At 42.3% G+C, this 25,534-nt stretch overlaps 1 protein-coding gene across 2 annotated transcripts in view; it reads left to right on the top strand.

Moving 5' to 3' along the window:
* The window catches only part of LOC126412375 (semaphorin-2A-like), a 1,156,194-nt gene extending 1,131,191 nt beyond the window's left edge, over nucleotides 1-25,003 (top strand). For both annotated transcript variants that reach the window (XM_050081946.1, XM_050081945.1), the window contains 2 exons: nucleotides 15,376-15,622; nucleotides 22,973-25,003. In XM_050081946.1, the coding sequence (XP_049937903.1) occupies nucleotides 15,376-15,622; nucleotides 22,973-23,050 (325 nt within the window). In that variant the 3' untranslated portion in view covers nucleotides 23,051-25,003. The remainder of the gene's footprint in view (nucleotides 1-15,375; nucleotides 15,623-22,972) is intronic.
* Nucleotides 25,004-25,534: the final 531 nt, after the last annotated feature.

The following is a 25,534-nucleotide window of genomic DNA, read 5'->3' as shown; positions in this document are numbered from 1 at the left end:
GCATTGGAATCTGTTCCTCTCGAACTTTTTTTCATCTGTGCATACTTCGTGTATACTTCAATTCACTTCTTTTATAGCTTTTGGACGTACAAAGCAAAATCACATAGTGATAAGCTGCAAACACAACGTTACGCCATTCTTAACACAAATTGACGGACCACTTACAAGTGGAAGACAAAAACTGGAACATGAGTACTTCAGTTAGGAAACAGCTTTGGTATAATAGCTATTAGATGCGGAAAGACTGGCAAAATATAGAAAGAGGAGGTTGACGCCATCAGATCACCTGGAATACTGATGATACAAAGAGAGAGAAATGATATGGAAAGAGAGAGAGAAAGTGCGAGTGTGAGAAAGGGGTGAGGGTTCGTTGTTTCTTTTGACATTGGGTTTACGTTTCATCAGCCTCTGCCTGGTTTGATGCGAGCCGTCACGACTTCCTCTCCTGCGGCAACCTCTTCACCTCATGGTAGCATCAAGATCGCACTTGCTCTACATCTTCATCTACATGGATACTCTGTAAATCACATTCAAGTGCCTGCCAGAGGGTTCATCGAACCACCTTCACAATTCTCTATTATTCCAATCGCGTATAGCGCTTGGAAAGAATGGACACCTATATCTTTCCGTACGAGCTCTGATTTCCCTTATTTTATTGTGGTGATCGTACCGCCCTATGTAGGTCGGTGTCAACAAAATATTTTCGCATTCGAAGGAGTAAGTTGGTGATTGGAATTTCGTGAGAAGATTCCGTAGCAACGAAAAACGCCTTTCTTTTAATGATTTCCAGCCCAAATCCTGTATCATTTCTGTGACATTCTCTCCCATATTTCGCGATAATACAAAACGTGCTGCCTTTCTTTGAACTTTTTCGATGTACTACGTCAGTCTACCTGGTAAGGATCTCACACAGCAGTATTCTAAAAGAGGACGGACAGGCGTAGTGTAGGCAGTCTCCTTAGTAGCTCTGTTACATTTTCTAAGTGTCCTGCCAATAAAACGCAGTCTGTGGTTAGCCTTCCCCTCAACATTTTCTATGTGTTCCTTCCAATTCAAGTTGTTCGTAATTGTAATACCTAGGTATTTAGCTGAATTTATGGTCTTTAGATTTGACTGATTTGTCGTGTAACCGAACGAATTCCTTTTAGCACTCATGTGGATGACCTCACACTTTTCGTTATTTAGGGTGAACTTCCACTTTTCGCACCATTCAGATATCTTTTCTAAATCGTTTTGCAGTTTGTTTTGACCTTCTGAAGATTTTATTAGTCGATAAACGACAGCGTCATTTGCAAACAACCGAAGACGGTTGCTCAGATTATCTCCCGAATTGTTTATATAGATAAGGAACAGCAAAGGGCCTATAACACTACCTTGGGGAAAGCCAGAAATCACTTCTGTTTTACTCGATGACTTTCCGTCAATTACTACGAACTGTGACCTCTCTGACAGGAAATCACGAATCCAGCCACATAACTGAGACGATATCCCATAAGTACGCAATTTCACTTCAAGCCGCTTGTGTGGTACAGTGTCAAAAGCCTTCCGGAAATCCAGAAATACGGAATGAATCTGAAATCCTTTCTCAATAGCACTGAACATTTCATGTGAATAAAGTGCTACTTGTGTTTCACAGGAACGATGCTTTCTAAACCCATGTTGACTGTGTGTCAATAGACCGTTTTCTTCGAGGTAATTCATAATGTTCGAACGCAATATATGTTCTAGAATCCTGCTGCATATCGACGTTAACGATATGGGGCTGTAATTTAGTGGATTACTCCTACTACCTTTCTTGAATATTGATGTGACCTGTGCAAGTTTCCAGTCTTTGGGTACGGATCTTTCGTCGAGCGAACGGTTGTATATGATTAGGTATGAGGCTACTGCATCAGCATACTCCGAAAGGAACCTAATTCGTATACAGTATGGACCAGAAGACTTGGTTTTATTGCTCCATTATTTGTAGATATACTTCAATCTCTGCCTTCCCCTAGAGATTTTATCACACACGGCTCTCTCTACTATCATGGAAGTATTTCCCTGACGACTTAGCACATGTCCTACCAACCTGCCACTTCATGTAGTCAGTGTTTCTGACACAATCCCATTCTCGCAGATTCTGAAGCGGACCTCCTCATTTGTTGTCAGTCCACCGAATTTTCATCATCCTTCGGCAGCACCACATCTCAGACGGCTCGACTCTCTTCCCTTCCGGTTTCCCAGAGTCCTCAGGCTGGTGCAGCAAAAGTGGGCGGGGGCAGGATGTCGTGGGTGTTATCGCCGTGTCGGCACCGCAGCGCCCCGCCAGATGAGCGGCGCGGGCGGGCCTGTGTCCCAGATGGGCGCGCGACAAGCCGTGATGAATGGGCGGGGCCGGCTTCCCGGCTGCAGGCGGCCCCCAGCACCTGTTGCTCCGCCAGCGCCGCCTCGCACGTAACCAGCAGCACATCTGGCCGGCGGCGATTCTTCCGCGCCGCTCCTCCTAATGGAATGGCAGATGATGCAGCCGCAGTGCTTACTGGCTTTCTACCGTTTCTAAATAAACCGTAAGATTCGCAGGCTTGGTCATACGCTACTGGCTATTAAAATTGCTACACCACGAAGATGACGTGCTACAGACGCGAAATTTAACCGACAGGAAGAAGATGCTGTGATACGCAAATCATTAGCTTTCCCGAGCATTCACGCAAGGTTGGCGCCGGTGGCGACACCCACAACGTGCTGACATGCGGAAAGTTCCCAACCTATATCTCATACACAAACAGCAGTTGATCGGCGTTGCCTGGTGAAACGTTGTTGTGATGCCTCGTGTACGGAGGAGAAATGCGTACTATCACGTTTAAAGCTTGGATTGTAGTCTATCGCGATTGCGGTTTATCGTATCGTGACACTGTTGCTCGCGTTGGTCCATATCTAATGACTGTCAGCGGAATGTGGAATCGGTGCGTTCAGGAGGGTAATACGGAACGCCGAGGTGGATCCCAACGGCCTCGTATCACTAGCAGTCGAGATGACCGGCATCTTATCCGCATGGCTGTAACGGATCGTGCAGCCACGTCTCTATCCCTGAGTCAACAGATGTGGACGTTTGCAACACAACAACCATCTGTACGAACAGTTCGACGACATTTGCAGCAGCATGGACTATCAGCTCGGAGACAATGGCTGCGGTTACGCTTGACGCTGCATCACAGACAGGAGAACCTGCGATGGTGTACTCAATGACGAACCTGGCTGCACGAATGGCAAAACGTCATTTTTTTCGGATGAATCCAGGTTCTGTTTACAGCATCATGATGCTCGCAACCGTGTTTGGTGACATCGCGGTGAACGCACATTGGAAGCGTGTATTCGTCATCGCCATACTGGCGTATCACCCGGCGTGATGGTATGGGGTGCCATGGGTTACACTTCTCGGTCACCTCTTGTTAGCATTGACGTCGCTTTGAACAGTGGACGTTACATTTCAGATATTTTACGACCCGTGGCTCTACACTTTCATTCGATCCCTGCCAAACCCTACATTTCAGCAGGACAGAATGTGAATACGTTCTTGTTTATTTAAGAGAATCTGATTGAAAAATGGGGTACTAGCTTCGTCATTATACCTTTCTCAGCACTTGTAAGGGAGGTAGGATGTCAAACGGTCCGACTTGAAGCAGGAGAGGCACCACACTTGATTTTAATTTCCACTGTCTATACTTTAGGAATAAATTCATAAAACTTTGTCAGCACGACCAGGAAGGATGCAGTGTTCACACTCATACCAATTCACATGTAAAAAAATTACTTTCTTATATTTTTGAACTTCACCGCCATATTATCGCTGATCGCAGTGTCAGCCTCGCCCGCTATTCATCGCTTGTAGAATCGCTATAGTGGGCTCGTTTACACAAAGACTTACAGTCCGGGGTCCATTTCAATAACGGATTTCTAGGTGTGTGGCCGCGTCGTATGTGATAAAATTACCAATATTTCTGCTGCTGTTGCAGGCAGACGCCATCATGATGTACTTTCTTCCTAGCTTCCTGTTACACACTATTTACATAAATAAGTGGAATATACTTTCGAGAGTATGCCTTCTTGAGCAGTCGTTGGCAATAAGGTTTCTTACCACATAGACAGTTATTCTTAAGTATCGTATTCTTGTCCATTGATTATCGAAATGAAAGTGGGAACAGTCGGCCATTCAGTCACAGACAGTGCCCTTCATCAAAATTCTAGGTCACCTCGATGAAAGTAATCTGCGGTAGCAGTCTAAGACGTGCTGGTTTGTCACATGACGACTGAAGCACACAGCCCGAAGTATTCTATTGAGACGGACTGTGTTTGCTAAGACCTACAGTCACACAACGTCGGTCCATTGCGTTCCCTTCCAGAACGTTTACCGCAGTCTGCGCAACGTGCTCCGTACAGGCCTTTAGACGTTTTCTCCGTACTGTCCTCTCCCATTCTTCGATGGAAGCCCCTGAAGGTTCCTGAAGAGTCTTTGTGGAAACGAGCCCACTATAGCGATTCTACAAGCGATGAATAGCGGGTGAGACTGACCCTGCGATAAGCGATAATATGGTGAGAAGTCAGAGTGAGGATAACGCTCAAGTTGTTTTGAACAATTTATACTGGTTGTTTGCGTGAGAGCGTGCAAAAATGTAACAGGACATAGAGAATGCTCCCATGAACAAATTGAGGTAGGGAACCTGGGGTCGGAGAAGCCATCTTAACAAGAAATGGTTCAAATGGCTCTGAGCACTATGGGTGTTAACATATGAGGTCATCAGTCTCCTAGACTTAGAACTACTTAAACCTAACTAACCTAAGGACATCACACACATCCAAGCCCGAGGCAGGATTCGAACCTGCGACCTTAGCAGCAGCGAGGTTCCGGACTAAAGCACCTACAACCGCTCGGTCACAGCGGCCGGCCAGCTTGAGGAGATACCGAAGTAGATTTCTCTACCACTTCGTCTAACATTACTGTTTTCCAGCTTATTTACAGCTAACATGCGTTCAAGTTCACACGTACTGTACTGTTCATTTATATGATCGGTCTTTATTTCCTACAAGGAGACAAGGAAGACGAACCTGATTACTAGGAAGTCATGATGCAGGTTTTGTTTACTTTACTTGCCTATAAGGTGGCCTTGTTGTGTGGTATTTACATTGTCCCATGACAGAACGTGCTATGAATCAACGACAGTTTCCATTTATTACTCAGAGACGTGCATTACAATACGATGGAGCAGTGACGGTACAGTTTCGCAGAACTCACTGACAAGCACCTTGTGTATGAGGAAGTACGCTGAAATGCTCTCGCCGCTGAAAGGCTGTACAGGGAACGATTTCCTAACAGGGATCATCCGTCACGACTACTGTTTATTTTTCTCGACCGACGAAAGCGGGAGATTGGTTCATAGGAAAGAAGAAACGGGGGACCTGGCAACATAAGGACCACTCGCACACCCAATTTTCAAGGGAAGATGCTGGAATGTGTTTCAGCGGACCCCACTACAAATACTCGTCGTATTGCACGTATTGTAAGCTACAGCACAGATGGTACGTTCATTGCGTAACTAGTATAGATAAAAAGGTACACAGTAACGTGATTTTATCCATATTACCTGATTAAGCTGGCTTCTACGACCCCAGGTTTCCTACCTGGAATTGTTCATTGGAGCATTTTCTATGTACTGTTAAATTTTTGCACGCTCTTACGGAAACACCACGTATAGAGGCTTCTTGCTATTGAGAAACATAAGCTTATCTCTTTATGTTGTTTTACCTGTCCGTTGTTGTGTCCTTGGTTATTTAATTTTCTACTTTCAGTGCTGTTCTCCTATTGACTCCTCCTTTGTCTGCTTTCAATCTCTACTGTGCCCTTCCCTTTCCTTGATCTAGTAGTGGTAATCTTACAAATTGGAGTAGGGCAGTGTCTGTATTTCACAGTGTCTGTGCAAAATCCAAAATTCCATCCGACACGCATGCATGTCCGGAGAAACAGGAACTACTGGTGACTGACAGCTGTCTTAAATTATGAATACAATTGTACGTCGACTATATTTACTTTACTTATTTACACGTCTAGTTCCCTAGGACCAAACCGACGAGGAAGTTTCCAAGGTCGTGGAACGTGAAATTTCAACCAAGCCAGTGTAATCAGCAAACATAAATATTTTCGAATTACCTATAATACTAGAGGGCATATCACTTATAACAATAAGAAACAGGAATGGCCCCAACACTGATCCCTGGGACAGACCCCCCACCCCCCACCACCACCATTTGACCGTGCCCCACTCAGATCCCACATCACAGCCATTCCCAACACTGAGAATAATGACTTTTTGCTGTCAGTTGTTCAAGTAAGAGGTGAACTAATTGTGAGCTACTCGCCATATTCCATACTGGTCCAACTTCTGGAGCAATACTTTGCGATGAACACAGTCAAACGCCTTAGTTAAATCAAAAATATATTTGATAGGAAATTATGTGACATACGAATTATTAGTAAAAATCCTCATCTTATGTCTGTTTCTTTTGGATACTTTTTACTTCTTATCTTATGAACATGATGCATGTTCGAAGGAACTTATCGAACTAGGCAGACACTGTAAAATACAGGCTCGGCACTACTGTATTTCATGTCAAACCAAGCAATCTCACGAACAATAACAATGTCTCTCTCTGTTCAATCATCATAGAATCTGTATGCTTGCACTTTGGAACGTAGACACTAGGATATACGCAAGATTGGGTCTAGGCCTCAGTCGTGTACGGGTAGCCAGAGCGGTTACGGCGACCGCTTGCTTAAAGCGAGATATCCAGATTCGAGTTCGGATACGGCATAAATATTCGTATGTTACTAGAAAATCATAAAGTCGACGTTCAATCGCATTCACTGTTTGCGAATGCTGAATGCAGTCCACAACTTACAAGTTAGAATAGAAGTTTAAACTGTAGTTGATATTTCCTTCCCTTTGGAGCTGTTCTCTGATTCCCTAAAAACGCCGACTTATTACCATAATTTGAAATTACAAGTGTAAACTGCAGGCAGTTTCATTCGAGAGATGTTTTCGTACCCTTTAATATGCTTTCGAGTCTGTTGTAACGTGTGAAGGTAACTGAAATTTATTCCGCTTGTTATGGATTCATCGTATATTTGAATACACAATTATCCCAGCGGCATTCGTTTTAACGTTTGTTGGTTTGCAGAAATTGATTTATCAAATTTATGGAAAAATATTTACATTTAGGATGACGTTACAGCTATAAATGTACTTCGTAGCTTTTACATATTGGCTGACATTGTTCACCGCTAGATTAGCGATCTAAAGGTGCGAGGTGCCACCCCAAATAGCCCGAGTACTTGTCTAGTTCTTAAGAAAGCTTTTACCACAAGTAAACATTTATAGATTGATTTGAGACGTACGATTTTGCACCGATGTACGGGTTTCATGTCAAAGTGTAGGTCTTTCATAAATTACTAGGCTCTAACTTTTCACATTTTGGGATCTAACGGTGACATACCCTCTTCAATAAAAACCGGACTAGGCTAACATTAACGTTGAAGGTTTTCATAATAATCTACAGAGACCAGGGACATCGGCAGAGTAAGCTCCGAGACGGCTCATTTGAAAGGCATGTAGCCGAATTCCCTCTTCATCCTTTTCTAACGGGAGCTAGCGCTCGACATTTAATGATATCAACGACAACAGGACTTTAAATTCCGCAATTTCTTTCCCTCACGTACTCGTATTCTTCAAAATTAGATTGAAAATTTGCCCCCGCCCATCCTGCTTTAAATTATCCATTGTCGTTTTTTCAGTTAAAAATTCGGGCCTGAGAGGCCGTTGGTCGATGTATGTATCAAATTATTCATTGAATTTTCGTAGCCGTTTTCGGGCAACATCTTCGGAAGCTTGAGGGGATACAGTTGCCAAGTTTTCTTCTTGTGCATCCCATTCTGTCGCCGAATCTATGTTGACGATTCTTCCCCCCTGAGGCATTTAATAAATGAAGATTTAGTGCAGCTGCCTATTTATCTCTGGAGATAAACCCCAGATGGGGTTGACCTGTTAGTGAATAGCATTATACGTCGACCACGGCCTCTCAGCTTGGAAGTTTTAACTGAAGCATACACCAGCTGTAAAAGCCCCCGTTGTATTGTAATATCAAACAGTATTCAGAAAGGTTCTGATACAGGGAGACATGAGAACTCGGGCAGTTCTATATTTTTTAATACGTTTCCATTTGAGTGCAACACCGACGTCTGCTAAACTATTCTCACTGGCGTATTCAGACAGGTTAGAAAATTGATTGCGAACTTTTTGATTCGCAGGAAGCAGTATTTTGTCCTGGACGTTTTGTCTCCCACGTGTTTTCAAACATATTCCATGGAAACAAGATGCAGCCTCTGTTGTTGGCACTATACGGGTAGGTCGTCACTAAACCGTAATTCATTGCAGATACAACTGACTGACTTGCCCGAATGGTATATACGATTAATATTGTATTATATGACTTAGTTAGGTCTTAAAAAACTGTCTGTCTGGGCAGAGATCGCGTTGTGGAGAAATGATACGTTATACGCATCAGCGCATCAATAAAGAAAAAAACTGAACGACATTTGATTAGACTATACGCATGAATCATTGACGCCGTATCATATAAATACAGGACAATTCAAAATGAACACAATGATCATAAACGGCTACAACTACTTCATACATAGCAATAAGCCGATAAGAATCACAAGAATTTCGATCGTTGTTCAATCGCAGTGAATCAGAAGGCGAAGCTTGTGCGGTAACGCATAAGTGGAAAGCTCCAAGTCATAGGTCAATATGGCAAGTATGGTACAGAAAGCATTCTACGCGTTCGAGTTTTACACTTATCGTTCCATCGTCACAGAGCAGAGAAGTTAACGTTAGCGATACACTGAAACGTCCTAAAATGCCAATAACATTCGACGGTTTGAACAAACAGGATGTTTGTGCACAAGAAAAAGTACCGATTGGCCACGTGTATCAGCGCAAAACGTAGGACTTCGTTTTTCGTTTGTATCTCATTCTAGAAACTCGACGCCGGCCGGTGTGGCCGTGCCGCTCTAGGCGCTGCAGTCTGGAGCCGCGAGACCGCTAAGGTCGCAGGTTCGAATCCTGCCTCGGGCATGGATGTGTGTGATGTCCTTAGGTTAGTTAGGTTTAACTACTTCTAAGTTATAGGGGACTAATGACCTCAGAAGTTGAGTCCCATAGTGCTCAGAGCCATTTGAACCATTTAGAAACTCGACGTACAATGCTAATAGGGAGCTACAAATATCACAGATAACGGTTTGGCTTGTTCTCAAAATAAAGCTGAATATGAAACCGCACGTAATTCAAATTTTTATGGAAATGTAACAGGAAGACTACGTCGAACATACGGATTACGCTACGGCAATGCTGGAAGTCATGGAGGAAGATACGTTTGCTGCAAGGCTCATTTTTAGCGATGAGGCAAACTACCACGTATGTGGCAATGTTGACTGCCACAGCATTGGAATGTGGGGAACAGAAAAACCTTGATGTGTAACTGAACGTCACCGTGACTCGCCGAAAGTCGGGTGCAATTAAACAGCGGCGTGACTCACCGAAATTTAACGTGTTTTATGCCATGTCAGCCCAAAAATTGTACCGTTCATTTTTCTTCATCGAGCTAAGTGTTTCGGCAAACCTGGTCATGCTTGAGAAAAGGATGTTGCCACAGCGTGGTACGAATTCCATGGCCGGCCGGAGTGGCCGTGCGGTTCTAGGCGCTACAGTCTGGAGCCGAGCGACCGCTACGGTCGCAGGTTCGAATGCTGCCTCGGGCATGGATGTATGTGATGCCCTTAGGTTAGTTAGGTTGATGACCTTAGAAGTTAAGTCGCATAGTGCTCAGAGCCATTTAAACCATTTGAACGAATTCCATGGACTACATCTTTCAGCAAGATGGAACCTTAACGACATTATCGTACGGGAGGTCCGTAGACTTTTAAATCAACTTCATCCTAACTGTTGGATAGGCCGTACTGGACATGTCGACGCTGTTTTGCGCCTTTGAAACACATAGGTCTCCGGACCTGACACCCACTGTTTATTTTAATGGGAATATATGTAAAAGACAGTTATAGTCTCATGTGTATAAGAATAAAATGTGTGTAACTATAAAACAAAAAGGAATTAAAAAATTGAAAACCAAACAAAATTAAGAATTACAAAATATAAACAAAAAAGTAATAAAAATAAAAATGATAAGAAAAACAAAAAGCCTTCCACAGGGATGTGGTTTTGACGTCAAGATGTTTTGATTTAAGTATCTTTGAATCTGCCAGATAAGTCGAATTGCTAGTTCACTAATCTTACATCCCTAACTCTGCTCAGGACATATTCGCCTTTTTGTGTATGGAGGGAGAGTTTTCATTATGACAGATATATCACTATGCATTACCTTAGCCGTTGATAATCGGTTCATTCATTTTGAATTGCCCTGTACATCTGACTAACAAAGAATGGCAATATAAATTGGGACCGTCTAAAACTGTGAGTAAGCCAAGTTAAAAGTTTCGATTGATTGGTAATAAACAGCAAAAACACCGCTTGCACGGTACTGCTTGAGTCTGTGGTCTCCATTTAAGGGGGACGCCGGTCCTATGCGAAGAAGTGCATAGACAGTGGTATACAGCCAGTTTGTATATTAAGAGAGTGTGGCAGTAATTCAGCAAATGAAGCCATGGCAGACACGAAATAAAATGAGTGATTCTCGGAAAAACCTATTTAATAATTTCCAGAGATGGATATTCGTGAAATATTATATAAATGTTTTTCAGCTTTGAACGTATCGTATTTGGATCATAAATACAGACTTCATGCACTGGCATTTAAACAGTTTATTGTGAAAATTTCTCTCGGTTTCCTTGCGCCACCAACTTACAGTAAAAACGCGAGCTTTCGACAATAAACTCGTCCTTCTTCTGGAGCAATTGACTGCTTGTAATATCTTACAAATAGTATGATTGTTCTGCTACTGGTCGACCTACTACACTCTGACGTCATGCCACCAGAAATTGTGTCGTATCTGAGGTGATCGTGACGTCAGCACTCCTGTCGTTTGTCGTCGTGGGAAATATCGTGTAATTGTTTATTTTACTTATCCGTGGCTAACAACAAAATTAGAATACAGATCAACTCGCGCAGCTTGTTGCTTTTCGAAGGTTAGAGAACAATTGAAAATTATCTTAAAATTCACTTTTTACCGAGAAAAGTTCCCATTTAACAGTTGCCATGCTGTTTTAATGCTCAAGAGGAATCTACTGTCTTAGGTAGATTTGGTCACAATCTTTACTTGCTCTAATGAAAACTAAGTTTCCTAGAACATTTTACAGGATACTTCACTTACCTCTAGTGAGTTAGTTTGAGCAGCTGCCTAGGAAACTTTATCGAAAATGCAGTGAGGTACGTCGCTGGCGTGTCAATTGAAGAATATTGGAGCGAAAACAGACCTGTTAATGTTCTTCTGCTCTCCTCAATACTGACCATGAGACAACAGGTTGTTCTTCATTGTTACTACCACAAGTCGATACAAGCTGTCATACCCTCGACGTCATATCTACGAATAGCGCTAAAGGCAATGCAATACACCGCTTAACAAAAATACTGAAGTACGCCGATTGGGAGGAGGGAACGGAATGAAATACCATGGCTTGAGAAGGTATGTGCTGTCATCGGAGTGATTAAAAAGACGAGTCAAATTTACAAAGACGACTTATGTCTCGGAAAAACTATTTAATAATTTCCAGGGATGGTTATCCATGAAATATTGTATGAACCCTCTTGTCAGTAGGAAGTACGTGGATGCATGCACTGATTTGATTATAGAGCGTGTCATAAAGCGGATGTACCCTCTCCTGAAGCGAGTTGGCCAACAACAGTTGTAGCTGGTCCTTCATATCCTGCATGCTGATACTCGGGCGGAGTTGACGTCCGAGATGTTCCCAGGAGTGTTGCATCGGGAACAAACGTGAGGATCTTGCAGGCCATTGGAATACGTCAACATCACGCACACTGTTCATAGAGACGCTTGCTATATGTGGACGAGCGTTATTCTGTTAAAAAATGGCACCACGATAATGTCACAAGAGAGCTAACACATCAGGAACCGGGATGTGACGTACGGCTGTGTCGGTATTAGCCGTGACCTAGAGTCGCAGCCGTATACCATGACATTAGGGTAACACCGCTGTGCGTCTTCAAAACACTGGAAGAATTGAAACTCTCCTCGGGTCGCTGTGACACTCGGCGACGATGGTTATTCAGGGTAATGCAGAACCGCGATTCAGTTCAACACAATGCGGAATAATTCATCGGCAGTCCATGCATCCTGGTCATGGCAGCATTCCATTTGAGCGCGGGATTAGCCGAGCGGTCTTTGGCTCTGCAGTCCTGGACTGTGCGGCTGGTCCCGGCGGAGGTTCGACTCGTCCCTCGGGCATGGGTGGGTGTGTTTGTCCTTAGGATAATTTAGGTTGAGTAGTGTGTAAGCTTAGGGACTGAGACCTTAGCAGTTAAGTCGCATAAGATTTCACACACATTTGAAAATTTTTTGAGCATTCCATTTGTGTTGTGGTGCTAACGACAGCCTGCGCGATGGACTGCATTTGTCCAATCCAACTCCTGTTAGTTTTCGATCAATGGTGCGTAATGACGAAGGATGACGCAGGGGGTCCGTTACTTCGTCTCGTTTGGCAGTCGCAGGTGTGAAGGCGTTACGGTGTGCTTGGTGCGCAGTATGGCGATGCTCCACCGTGCGGGCACACCTGGGCGACCAGCACCTTCACGACGAATAAATCTCTCCTCCCGTTCCCATGCTGTCCGACATCGGACCGCTGTCATATCCGAATCCACCATAAATTGGATATTCCACGATTCTACATATCTTTAACATAATGCAGTGCAACCGTATACGTATAGAAAATAAACAATTTTTTCAGCCTTCAGTTGCAAGGTAATTTTTACTCGTTTACCTAGGTTTCGATTCCAGTAATGGAATCTTCTTCAGAACCTATAAATTAAACCACATACGGACATATATTACTCACTGAAATGCATCATCAGTCTAATGACTGAATAATGAAAGAAATCGTGATACTTACAAAAAATTAAATTATTTTGAGAGCCAAACACTGGCCATGTCACAGATTAAAAATTAAAACAATAAAGACGCATAATCATAAGATTATGTCTGTCAAGATTAAAACCATTAAGGCGAACGTAGACGGAGCTACGCCGGCCAGAAATAAGGACCACACGTGAGCGGCACGGAAACTAGGCGTCGCGAGCAGTTTCGCGGCGAGGCTCGGCCGCGGCCAAGCGCATGCGCGAGCGCAAGCGCAGGCGCAGGCGCGAGAGACAAACTGTCTCAAAATTATTTAGAGCAAATATACATATAAACAAAAGTGACCGAAAGCCGTCCTACAAATGGACAAACCTATCTATTGGTATGGCAACATTAAACAATTTACCTGAGAACAAACTACAAAGCCAAGGTATAATTTTTTTTTTTTACATTTAAATATTATAGTAAGATGGCGAAGCCCCGCTACAGTAACTAAAAAATTAGTGTCGAAACCATGTGTGCTAAGCATAAAATGTCTTTAACATAAAAACGCCTTAGCAACTATGTGTCATTAACAAGCATATTACGAAATACAAAGACACACATGTACAATCGCACTATAATAAAGGGACAAAGCAGATAGGGAAACAGCATCGGCCATTCGAAGCGGACTGTGGGTCAACTCCACCGGAGTAAAGGTTGAAATCCTTAGAAATAACTTCTATTTTTTTGTTGCAACTGATCATTAAGTAAATTGTCTCTATCAATAATAAGATGTTTAAAAATTTGCAATTCTTCGAGGGTGTCTAGCCTACATCCCTCACGATTACTTTCATTATTCAATCATTAGACTGATGATGCATTTCAGTGAGTAATATATGTCCGTATGTGGTTTAATTTATAGGTTCTGAAGAAGATTCCATTACTGGAATCGAAACCTAGGTAAACGAGTAAAAATTATTTTGCCACTGAAGGCTGAAAAAATTGTTTATTTTCTATTCCACGATTCGACCAGCCTGCGAAATGGAAACGAAATGGAAACCCACAATGACGCCACTTCCAAACTGAGTCAGATGCTGATAACACTTACACGAATACGCAGCATCTCGGTTTCATTCATAGTGATCACTCAACATACGAAGCTGTACAACCCCCATGTTAACAGGCCTGGTAACAACACTAAACGCGAACAACAGTAGTCACTCTCATGGTCGTTCTACCTGTCACAGATAACTGTAACCGTAATCATTCACATACTTGCCTGTGATGTGTACGTGTACTAAGTTAGACTGACATATGACAATGTCTTCTGCTCGCCCCACTTTTGTCGGGCAGTGCTTAAAGCAGTGAAAGTACCAATACCCATTTTACAACAGGTGTCACAGAGATTCTGGACATTAGAAACAAACTGTGGAAGGCGATCCCTCACAGCAGACAGATGAAATAAAATCTGATGAACGTATGTATGGAAATACATGGTTGCCTTGTAGTTCCTTTTACGTTATGTAGCACCCAGTGGTTGGGACCTTTCCGTTCACTGACAAAGGGCTGTGCTGTTCTCCATGACGGCAGCGGTATGCATTTGAGTTCGTTACTTTCAGGAGTCACAAAAATGGTTCAAATGGCTCTGAGCACTATGGGACTCAACTGCTGTGGTCATAAGTCCCCTAGAACTTAGAACTACTTAAACCTAACTAACCTAAGGACAGCACACAACACCCAGCCATCACGAGGCAGAGAAAATCCCTGACCCCGCCGGGAATCGAACCCGGGAACCCCGGCGTGGGAAGCGAGAACGCTACCGCACCACCACGAGATGCGGGCTCAGGAGTCACAGTACTTCCCCACCTCTGGAGAGATGATCAGTCCAAGATGCCTCCTCTTTTTGGAAGAAGTGTGTAGGAACACGAAAGGTCGTGCGGTGGCTATATGATAGTGACCCACCCCTCACTACGCCAAGAGTCTATAGCGTGTAACGAACTGGAGCCTACATTGTACGGATAAAGTGTTATTTATTATGGAAATCATGAATTTCTCAATACGTTTTCATTAAATTTCATGTGTTGTTTATTCTCCCAGGAATCGTTTCTCATAATTAGCTCCGATTGTTGAAAATCTGCTTGTAAGTCCTGACTTCGATGAGACATTCTCCACCAGTGAGCCTTCCTCCATTTTTAGAGGGATAGTTGGAGGGAACACCAGTAATTGCCCCAGTGTAACTGTCGTGTTCTTGCTGTACAGTAAGCCCGAGAAGTACATCGAGACGTCGGAGCACGGCCTGGTGATCATCGCGGTGACGGAGGCGGACGCGGGCCGCTACGACTGCTGGCTGGGCGGGGCGCTGCTCTGCTCCTACAACGTCACCGTCGACACCCATCGCTGCTCGCCGCCCGGAAAGTCGCACGACTACCAGAAGATCTACTCCGACTGGTGCCACGAGTTCGAGAAGTACAAGACCGCCATGAAGTCCTGGGAGCGCAAGCAGGCGGTGAGCATTTACTGTATCTTCGTCGATAAGGGTCAGACTGTGCTGTGTTAACAACGGCATAGGCGTTAAAATTGACTGTGATCTATGTGTTACAAATTAGTATAAAGCCAACCAGATCACCGAAGCGAACACAGATATAAGAGACGCTCAAATGAAAACGAAACAGATGAAAAAAAATTAAGTGAATCTGTTGTTGTCGAGGTCTTCAGTCCAGAGACTGGTTTGATGCAGCTCTCCATGCTACTCTATCCTATGCAAGCTTCTTCATCTCCCAGTACCTACTGCAACCTACATCCTTCTGAATCTGTTTACTGTATTCATCTCTTGGTCTCCCTCTACGATTTTTACCCTCCACGCTGCCCTCCAGTACTAAATTGGTGAGCCCTTAATGCCTCAGAACATGTCCTACCAATCGATCCCTTCCTCTAGTCAAGTTGTGCCACAAACTCCTCTTTTCCCCAATTCTATTCAATACCTCCTCATTAGTTAATCTAATCTTCAGCATTCTTCTGTAGCACCACATTTCGAAAGCTTCTATTCTCTTCTTCTCCAAACTAGTAATCGTCCATGTTTCACTTCCATGCGTGGCTATACTCCATACAGTTACTTTCAGAAACGACTTCCTGACATTTTAATTTATACTCGATGTTAACAAATTTCTCTTCTTCAGAAACGCATTCCTTGCCATTGCCAGTCTACATTTTATATCCTCTCTACTTCGACCATCATCAGTTATTTTGCTCCCCAAATAACAAAACTCCTTTACTACTTTCAGTGTTTCATTTCCTAATCTAATTCCCTCAGCATCACCCGAGTTAATTCGACTACATTCCATTATCCTCGTTTTGCTTTTGTTGATGTTCATCTTATACCCTCCTTTCAAGACAGTGCCCATTCCGTTCAACTGCTCTTCTAGATCCTTTGCTGTCTCTGACAGAATTACAATGTCATCGGTGAACCTCAAAGTTTTTATTTCTTCTCCATGGATTTTAATACCTACTCCGAATTTGTCTTTTGTTTCCTTTACTGCTTGATCAATATACCGATTGAATAACATCAAGGACAGGCTACAACCCTGTCTCACTCCCTTCCCAACCACTGCTTGCCTTTCATGCCCCTCGACTTTTATAACTGCCATATGGTTTCTGTACAAATAGTAAATAGCCTTTCGCTCCCTGTATTTTACCCCTGCCACCTTCAGAATTTGAAAGAGACTATTTCACTCAACATTATCAAAAGCTTTCTCTAAGTCTACATCTGCTAGAAACGTAGGTTTTCCTTTCCTTCATCTATTTTCTAAGGTAAGTTGTAGGGTCAGTATTGCCTCACGTGTTCCAACACTTCTACGGAATCCAAACTGATCTTCCTCGAGGTCGGCTTCTACCAGTTTTTCCTTTCGTCTGCCGAGAATTCGTGTTAGTATTTTGCAGCCGTGGCTTATTAAACTGACCGGTAATTTTCACATCTGTCAGCACCTGCTTTCTTTGGGATTGGAATTATTATATTCTTCTTGAAGTCTGAGGGTATTTCACCTGTCTCATACATCTTACTCAGCGGATGGTAGAGTTTCGTCAGAGCTGGCTCTCCCAAGGCTGTCAGTAGTTCTAATGGAATGTTGTCTACACCCGGGGTCTTGTTTCGACTCAGGTCTTTCAGTGCTCTGTCAAACTCTTCACACAGTATCATATCTCCTATTTCATCTTCATCTACATTCTCTTCCATTTCTATAACATTGTCCTCAAGAACATCGCCCTTGTATAGACCCCCTATATCCTACTTCCACCTTTCTGCTTTCCCTTCTTTGCTTAGAACTGGGTTTCCATTTGAGCTCTTGATATTCATACAGGTCCTTCTCTTTTCTCCAAAGGTCTCTTTAATTTTCCTGTAGGCAATATCTATCTTACCCCTAGTGATATGCGCCTCTACATCCTTACATTTGTCCTCTAGCCATCCCTGCTTAGCCATTTTGCACTTCCTGTCGACCTCATTTTTGAGACGTTTTTTATTCCTTTTTGCCTGCTTCATTTACTGCATTTTTGTATTTTCTCCTTTCATCAATTAAATTCAATGTCTCTTCTGTTACCCTAGGATTTCTATTAGCCCTCGTCTTTTTACCTACTTGATCCTCTGCTACCTTCTCTATTTCGTTTCTCAAAGCTACCCATTCTTCTTCTATTGTATTTCTTTCCCCCATTCTTGTTAATCATTCCCTAATGCTCTCCCTGAAGCTCTCTACAACCTCTTGTTCTTTCAGTTTATCCAGGTCCACCTCCTCAATTTCCCACCTTTTTGTAGTTTCTTCAGTTTTAATCTACAGTTCATAACCAACAGATTGTGGTCAGAGTCCCCATCTGCCCCTGGAAATGTCTTACAATTTAAAACCTGGTTCCTGAATCTCTGTCTTAGCATTATATAATCTATCTGATACCTTCAGTATCTCCAGGCTTCTTCCATGTATACAACCTTCTTTCATGATTCTTGAACCAAGCGTTAGCTATGATTAAGTTATGCTCTGTGCAAAATTCTACCAGGCGGGTTCCTCTTTCATTCCTTACTCCCATTCGATATTCACCTACTACGTTTCCTTCTCTTTCTTTTCGTGCTATCAAGTTCCAGTCACCCATGACTATTAAATTTTCGTCTCCCTTCACTATCCGAATAATTTATTTTGTCTCATCATACATTTCAAGCAACTCTATTGTTTCAAAATTAATCGGTACAACTGTCAATACATTTATCTCACAGTGAGACCAGAAGGTCAATCACTTCATGGAAAACGTTTGTGGTTGCTTACAGGACCCTGACTGTACAGAGGTATGCACCCCATCATCCGAAGCATATCGACGCCCACGGATGTATTTCTTCAGGGCTCCAAAAATATGGTAAAAGCAGTGGGAGAGATTGGAACTGTGTGAACGATGTTTGAAAGTTTCACAGCGAAACTTTTGCAGCGTAACCGAAACAAACTTGACACTATGTGAGCCGGCGTCCTCATAGTTCTAATCTCTCCCCACGTGATTCTCATATTTTCGAAGCCTCGAAGAAAGACACTCGTGATCTTCGTTTTGCTTCGGACGAATAGGTGCACGCGTGCGTTCAGTCACTGTTCACTGGGCAACCGCAAACGTTTTCCAAGAAAACGTTGACCGTCTTGTCTCACGCCGCGATACAAGTGTAATAGTTTTAAAATAACAAACGGTTGACGTATTTTTTCCATCTGCTCCGTTTTAGTTTCAGTGCCTCTTATATATCTGAACAGTCAGAGAAGCAGTCAAAATCTAATTTCTGTCTCCTAAAATGAGACAGTAAAAAAAAAAAAAAAAGAAAGAAAAGAACAGACACAAATTACGGTCGCCACTCTAAAAGTCAAATGGGGTATTGCAGGAAATTAATGGATCGTAACAAGAAGTTTGTCTCACGTTCCCAGCATTTTACAAAATGTTCAAATGTGTGTGAAATCTTATGGGATCTAACTGCTAAGGTCATCAGTTCCTAAGCTTACACACTACTTAAACTAAATTATCCTAAGGACAAACACACACACCCATGCCCGAGGGAGGACTTGAACCTCCGCCGGGACCAGCCAGCATTTTACATTTACAGATTTACCATAGTTTGCAACCTCTCTCGCATATTTTTTTTTCAAATGTGTGAAAGAAATTAATTGTTCCTCTAACAGGAGTAACTCAACACTTCACCATTCCTGTGTACCTTTAAATGTGAATTCCACTTATGAAGGAATGGTGATTTAGAAGTAATGCCATTGTAGACTGAAATGGAGGTTTTCGCAGGGATCGAATGAAGGGTAGAGCCACGGGTCGTAACACATCTGAAATGTTACGTCCACTGTTCAAAGTCCCGTCAATGCGAACAAGAGGTGACCGAGACGTGTAACCAATGGCACCCCATACCATCACGCCGGGTGATACGCCAGTATAGAGATGACGAAGACACGCTTCTAATGTGCGTTCACCGCGATGTCGCCAAACACGGATGCGATCATCACAATGCTGTACACAAAACCTGGATTCATGCGAAAAAATGACGTTTTGCCATTCGTTCACCCAGGTTCGTCGTTGAGTACATCATCGCAGGCGCTCCTGTCTGTGATACAGCGTCAAGAGTAACCGCAGCCATGGTCTTCGTACTGATAGTACATGCTGCTGCAAACGTCGTCGAACTGTTCGTGCAGATGGTTGTTGTGTTGCAAACGTCCCCATTTGTTGACTCAGGGATCGAGACGTGTCTGCACGATCCGTTACAGCCGTGCGGATGAGACGCCTGTCATCTCGAATGTTAGTGATACGAGGCCGTTGGGATCCAGCACGGCGTTCCGTATTACCCTCCTGAACCCACCGATTCCATATTCTGCTATCAGTCATTGGATCTGGACCAACGCGAGCAGTAATGTTGCGATACGATAAACCGCAATCGCGATAGGCTACAATCCGACCATTATCAGAGTCGGAAACGTGATGGTACGCATTTCTCCTCCTTACACGAGGCATCACAACAACGTTTCACCAGGCAAGACCGGTCAACTGCTGTATGTGTATGAGAAATCGATTGGAAACTTTCCTCCTGTCAGTACGTTGTAGGTGTCGAATGCTCTGAAAAGTTAATCATTTACATATCACAGCATCTCCTTCCTGTCGGTTAAATTTCGCGTCTGTAGAACGTCATCTTCGTGGTGTAGCTATTTTAATAGCCAGTAGTGTAAAAAACCATGACATCTGTGGACCACGTGAGCATTATTGCGGACCACGTCATCCCTTCATGCTTGATGTCTTCCATGCTGCGATGGCATGTTCTATCAGGATAACTGTCCTTGTCAGAAGCCCAGAATAGAGCTACACTTGTTTCAGAAACAAGACAATGAACCCATATCGAGGCGTTGACATCAGATTTGCTTGCTCTGGGCCTGATCGAACACATCTGACGCTATCAGGTGCCAGCTCTGTACCCACAATGCACCGGCCCGTAATTTTACGGGAATTACGTGACCTGTTCTTAGACATCTGTTGTCAAATATCTGTAGACATATCGCATGAATGCCACAAAGAACCGCTAACTGCCTGAGCTCTGTGTGGACCAACATGCTACTAAGCGGATATTCACAATGATTTGGCTTATCAGTATGTTTCTGTAGCTTCTTAGGTCGTCTATATACACGCCTGCCATTTGAGTGTGTTTTACATGTTTTTGTTCGGGTGGGATTGTGACTCTCAGCACGTGTGCCTACTGGCGAAGCCGCCTTTCCTCGTTTATCTCTACAGTGGAATGTGTACCAGATATCTGCCAGATACTGTCACTGTTGGCACAGTCACTAGGCAAGCTCTGCAATGGTGTGAAGGCTCATGCACATGGACATGTTTTTAAATTTGAACTGCTGTTGCTACCAGTCACTTCAGCACAGAGGTAGTGAGTGAGCGTTCATCTTGAATATCGTATCCTACATGTACATTGTCGTTTGTTTGTCACAGAACAGCATGGTGAGCTGTCGTCATTGCAGCCATGGTTTTCGATTCTAGTTCGTTGATCTCTACTGATGCGACAACGCTTTATAAATGGGACATAAGGTATTTTAAGGCTTCTATATCCCTCAGAACAGGTTTCTATGGGAACGTTTCTTAAGTAGCCTTTTTTCCCAAAGAGACTTTTTGTGATATACCATCACCGCCCAAATTGACTTAGGTGCTCATACTACTCCTCGAATAGTTGCTGTGTACTATCTCTTGTGACAGTAACGACCATGATATATCAGCCTTGAGCGAGATAGAGATGTGTTCTGTTGCAGTTCTCGTGTGATGGTGTCAGCGCCGAAAATGATCAACTACGCTGTCCCTTGATAATTTCAGCTGTCATTGGAAACATGCTCGATATTTAGCTACAGTCAGTTAATGCAAATTTTTTTATGTCCCTGTGCAGATTGTTTCTCATGTTGAGGAGCTGATGTGATGCTGCCAGAGATAGAGTAACCAGACCACAATGTAGTCAAAGGCTTTCTCCATATCTAGGAATTCAGCGTGTGATAGTGTGCTGTTCCTTCGATATTTTCAACGAGTTGACAGGCATTCAAGATGGCATTAGTTGTAAAATTTTTAATGAAGCCGCAATGGTTTTCAGGAGAGCTGGATGATGGTATGCCTATTCTCTGCCAAGATGTTTTTCAATTACGACTGCGTTGTGTGAGCAATAGAACTGGAAGATAGGTGGCACATTCGGCTGCTTCGACATAGTGCTTCGAGAAGGCGATGGTTACGTATGCAGCTGGTCACTATATACATTCATGAAAATGCTTATATTACCAAAGAACTTAATAGGTCAAGCTATCACTTCGCTGTGCAATTCCTTCAGTGTTAAAAGACTGAAGGTATGGCATCCAGAAGAAGAGACTTCAATTCATTGATGTTATTGGCTGCTCTCTTTGGTGCAGCACTCATGGTAGGCTGATTTATTTGCTATGGGACTTTTGATATTTCCACATTAGAAAATTTATTACTGAAAATATTATTAGAATATTTTCTATCACTAAACCGCATCTTGGTGATAGCAGTCAGAAAGAGTGTAAGCTTTGTCTCTCTCTTTCTCCCACTATGTTCGCACCCCAACCTTTCCTAAAAGAGAAATCTCACTTCTTCGTTACATCACTTTTCGCCCTCTCTCACTTCCCGTCACAGGCATTCATATGAAAGATAAATATGGACAAACATTGAAAACGTAATTTAGCGTTGGTTTGTGGATGAACGGGTCGTATAAAGAGGAGTTAACTGCACCTGCAGTACAACCTGTCTGGTTATAATGTGTATCTTGTTAGGCTATATGAAATCCAAAAGTACACCAAAGTTGCGTTATTGATCCCCATCCCGGCGGAGGTTCGAGTCCTCCCTCGGCCATGGGTGTGTGTGTTTGTCCTTAGGATAATTTAGGTTAAATAGTGTGTAAGCTTAGGAACTGATGATCTTAGCAGTTAAGTCCCATAAGATTTCACGCACATTTGAACATTTGATCCCCACAGGCAGAAATATGGTAAACAAGCATCTGGCCAAATGAAAAAGATATCAATTTTCTGTTAAACTTCCCACTAATGGCGCCTACCGTTATTAGGTTAGCACAATAGACGCCAGTGAATGAAGTTTAGCACTCATCAACCCACCTGTTGGTTTAAAATATAACCGAAGATGAAACTCGCCTTAAGGGACACAAGCAATCAGTTCCTACAGAGAATCAGCATATGAAACATTAGACTACTGTTCAGATACCTTCACAAATGATATTGTTGTAGATAACCCATAGCGCTAATCCTGTGTTCCGTATGATATATGAGTAATAAGAATACTTGTTTTGCAGCAATGCCTGGCGCGACAGAATGAAAGCAACCAAAACGCACATCCAAACGAGATCTATCACGGTTCACTGATAAGGTAACGTGGCAACGCTAAGTGAGGCACATGGCTGGAGAACGTGGCTCCCATCTGCTCAGCGAGCGCCTCATTCTTGGCTGCCTCAGAAGCGTGGTTCGATGGCCCCGGAGACCGTGCACAGTATTCACGCGAACTCGCAGCTCTTCCTAAACTGACGGCTGTTGGTGGCAAGATGGACCAGCGGCTGCAAGTGCTCTGAGCTGTGAACATTGTACGCTCAAATGGTGTTTGTTTGCTGATATGTCAGTACATTGACTGATGGGTAACTTACTGTGGTAGGTAGCACTTGGGACCTGGACACAAACTGATTTAGGTTTTCTAGAAAATGATTTATGAGTAGGGACAATAACAGTGTTTTTTAATGTGTATCTTGTTGGGGAACATGACATCCAGAAGTTTATCGTCGATGAACGTTACTTATCTCTTAGCCCCTGTAAAAAGTTCCCCAAAGGAAGGTCTTGTGGGATGTTACCTTTCCAGCATGTCTGCTAACAACATCCACTGTATAACAGCTGGTGTTTGTGTTGAAGAAAGTATAATTTATTTGTGCTGTGAATGTAACACACTGTAGACATAGCAGTTGCAAGAGTAATAAATTACTGTTGCTGTCTGACAAGAAGCAGATATCTGACTTACAGTGGCAAAAAATGATGTATGTCCCTTTAATGATGCTAACTGACAATGTCAAACTGAAAAAAATTGTTTTGTTCAGATCACAGGTAAATAGATTGAACTTCGCATGTTAACATTGCTTTTACTTAATTTTTGAACTTCGTTTAGGAAATGAAAAGTTATTATAATTTCTTTGGGGAAAACTGGTTCTTCTTTATAGTCTTAGATGAGGTCTGTGTCCACCTAACCACAGTGCTACCCACAAAAGACTATTTCGAAGTTTGACATTTGAATGAATGACTGTTTGTATATAAATGGTGCAGTGCTAAAAATGAACTGTGTCTGTTTGGTGTTCCTGAATATTTGTGAATGTATTTGATGAACTCCCCCACCCATAAAGATATTTAATGGATCTGTGATATTTTTCTATCATCCTTCATTGTTTTAAAAAGGAAGAAGAGGAATAAATATTTCAGTGAATGTAGATTAAGACAAGTATAAAATTTGTATGAATGTGACAGAGAATCCATGGTTTACAATGTAAGAAACAATATTCTGCTAAATGCTTACCTCAAATAACTTCCCTGCTGTTCAGCATTTTTCCACATCATAACTAATTTAAAAGCTGGAATTATGCTGCAAAAGATAATACCTGTCACCTGCATTAATGTTTACTGTCTGTCTCAGACTGGTTCTTGAAACGTACTGAGTGGATTATAAGCCACAAAAAGTGGTGCTACAGATGTAATCTTGGCTTCAGAAGTCATTGGAGGACCTGCAAACTGTTTTCACTCTGTGCATGTGAAATATTAAGAGAAAATCCCAAATAACTACACTAATAATTATCTTTTATGCAATGAAAGTAATGCATAATTCTGACTACTATGAGGCATATCTGTTATGTAGTATACTCAAAATTTTAAAACTCAGCAGTAACAGGATATATATGTCATTAGCAATAAGAGATGAAGATATATTGTTGTTAAATATATTCTTAAGCTCTATGGATAAAACATCAGCTATTTGTCTTCCGGAAATTGAAATAAGCTACAATTTGTCCATATTTTCCATTTATTTTGCTTTATTATGAAGTGAGAACAATAGAACCAGTCTTCATGAGTTGCCTCACGAATTTGGTTTTATTTTATTTGTGGTTGATTGTTACAGGAAAATGATAAATTATTAACTGCTTTGTTAATTGTGAACTATGTTTACTAGTTTACTAAGAATTGTCCTAACTGTGGAGATATTTACAGATGTTGCATGATGCAAAAATTGTCTTTTCTTTTCAACATTGTATCAGTAATTCGCCTTCATTTGTAAAAAGTTTGAAAATGTAATAAAATGTAAGCTGTGTCCATTCTCAAACATTTCCAGTTTTATTCAGGTAGGTACAACAAATATTCTCATGCATAAATCAGGAAGCATTGTACTGCTTTCTAAAGCTGTGTTAAAGTCCATTCACAGTTTGTTGACCGTCATAGTAACAGCAGACTCTTAACATTTTCAGAGTACAAAAACTTCAATGCATTTGCAATCCGAAACATTTCAGGCCTCCAGTTACACTGAAATTCTTGGTAAGTAAAATCCTGTAATGAATAGTTTTAAATGCTGTCAAATCTAGGACTTTTTGTGAAAATTGAAGCATATGAAACTCTATGAGTTTTGAAGTATGAAATTCATTCAGATGTTATGTGACAGTCACATTTAACAACGAAGTTTGACATTCACTTTTTCCATATAATCAGGCTACAAAGAAATTTTTCAATATTTCTGTACAGTCGTCCTGTTATTTATTTTTTAATACATTCAAATTTCTATAAATACTACACAGTACTACACTAACATTTCTCTTATGATTCAGTTCTGGGCATGT

The sequence above is a fragment of the Schistocerca serialis genome, chromosome 7 (assembly GCF_023864345.2).
Source record: "Schistocerca serialis cubense isolate TAMUIC-IGC-003099 chromosome 7, iqSchSeri2.2, whole genome shotgun sequence".
Lineage (NCBI taxonomy): Eukaryota > Metazoa > Arthropoda > Insecta > Orthoptera > Acrididae > Schistocerca > Schistocerca serialis.
The sequence above is the reverse complement of the archived record's forward strand: the minus strand, read 5'-3'. Positions and strand labels throughout refer to the sequence as shown.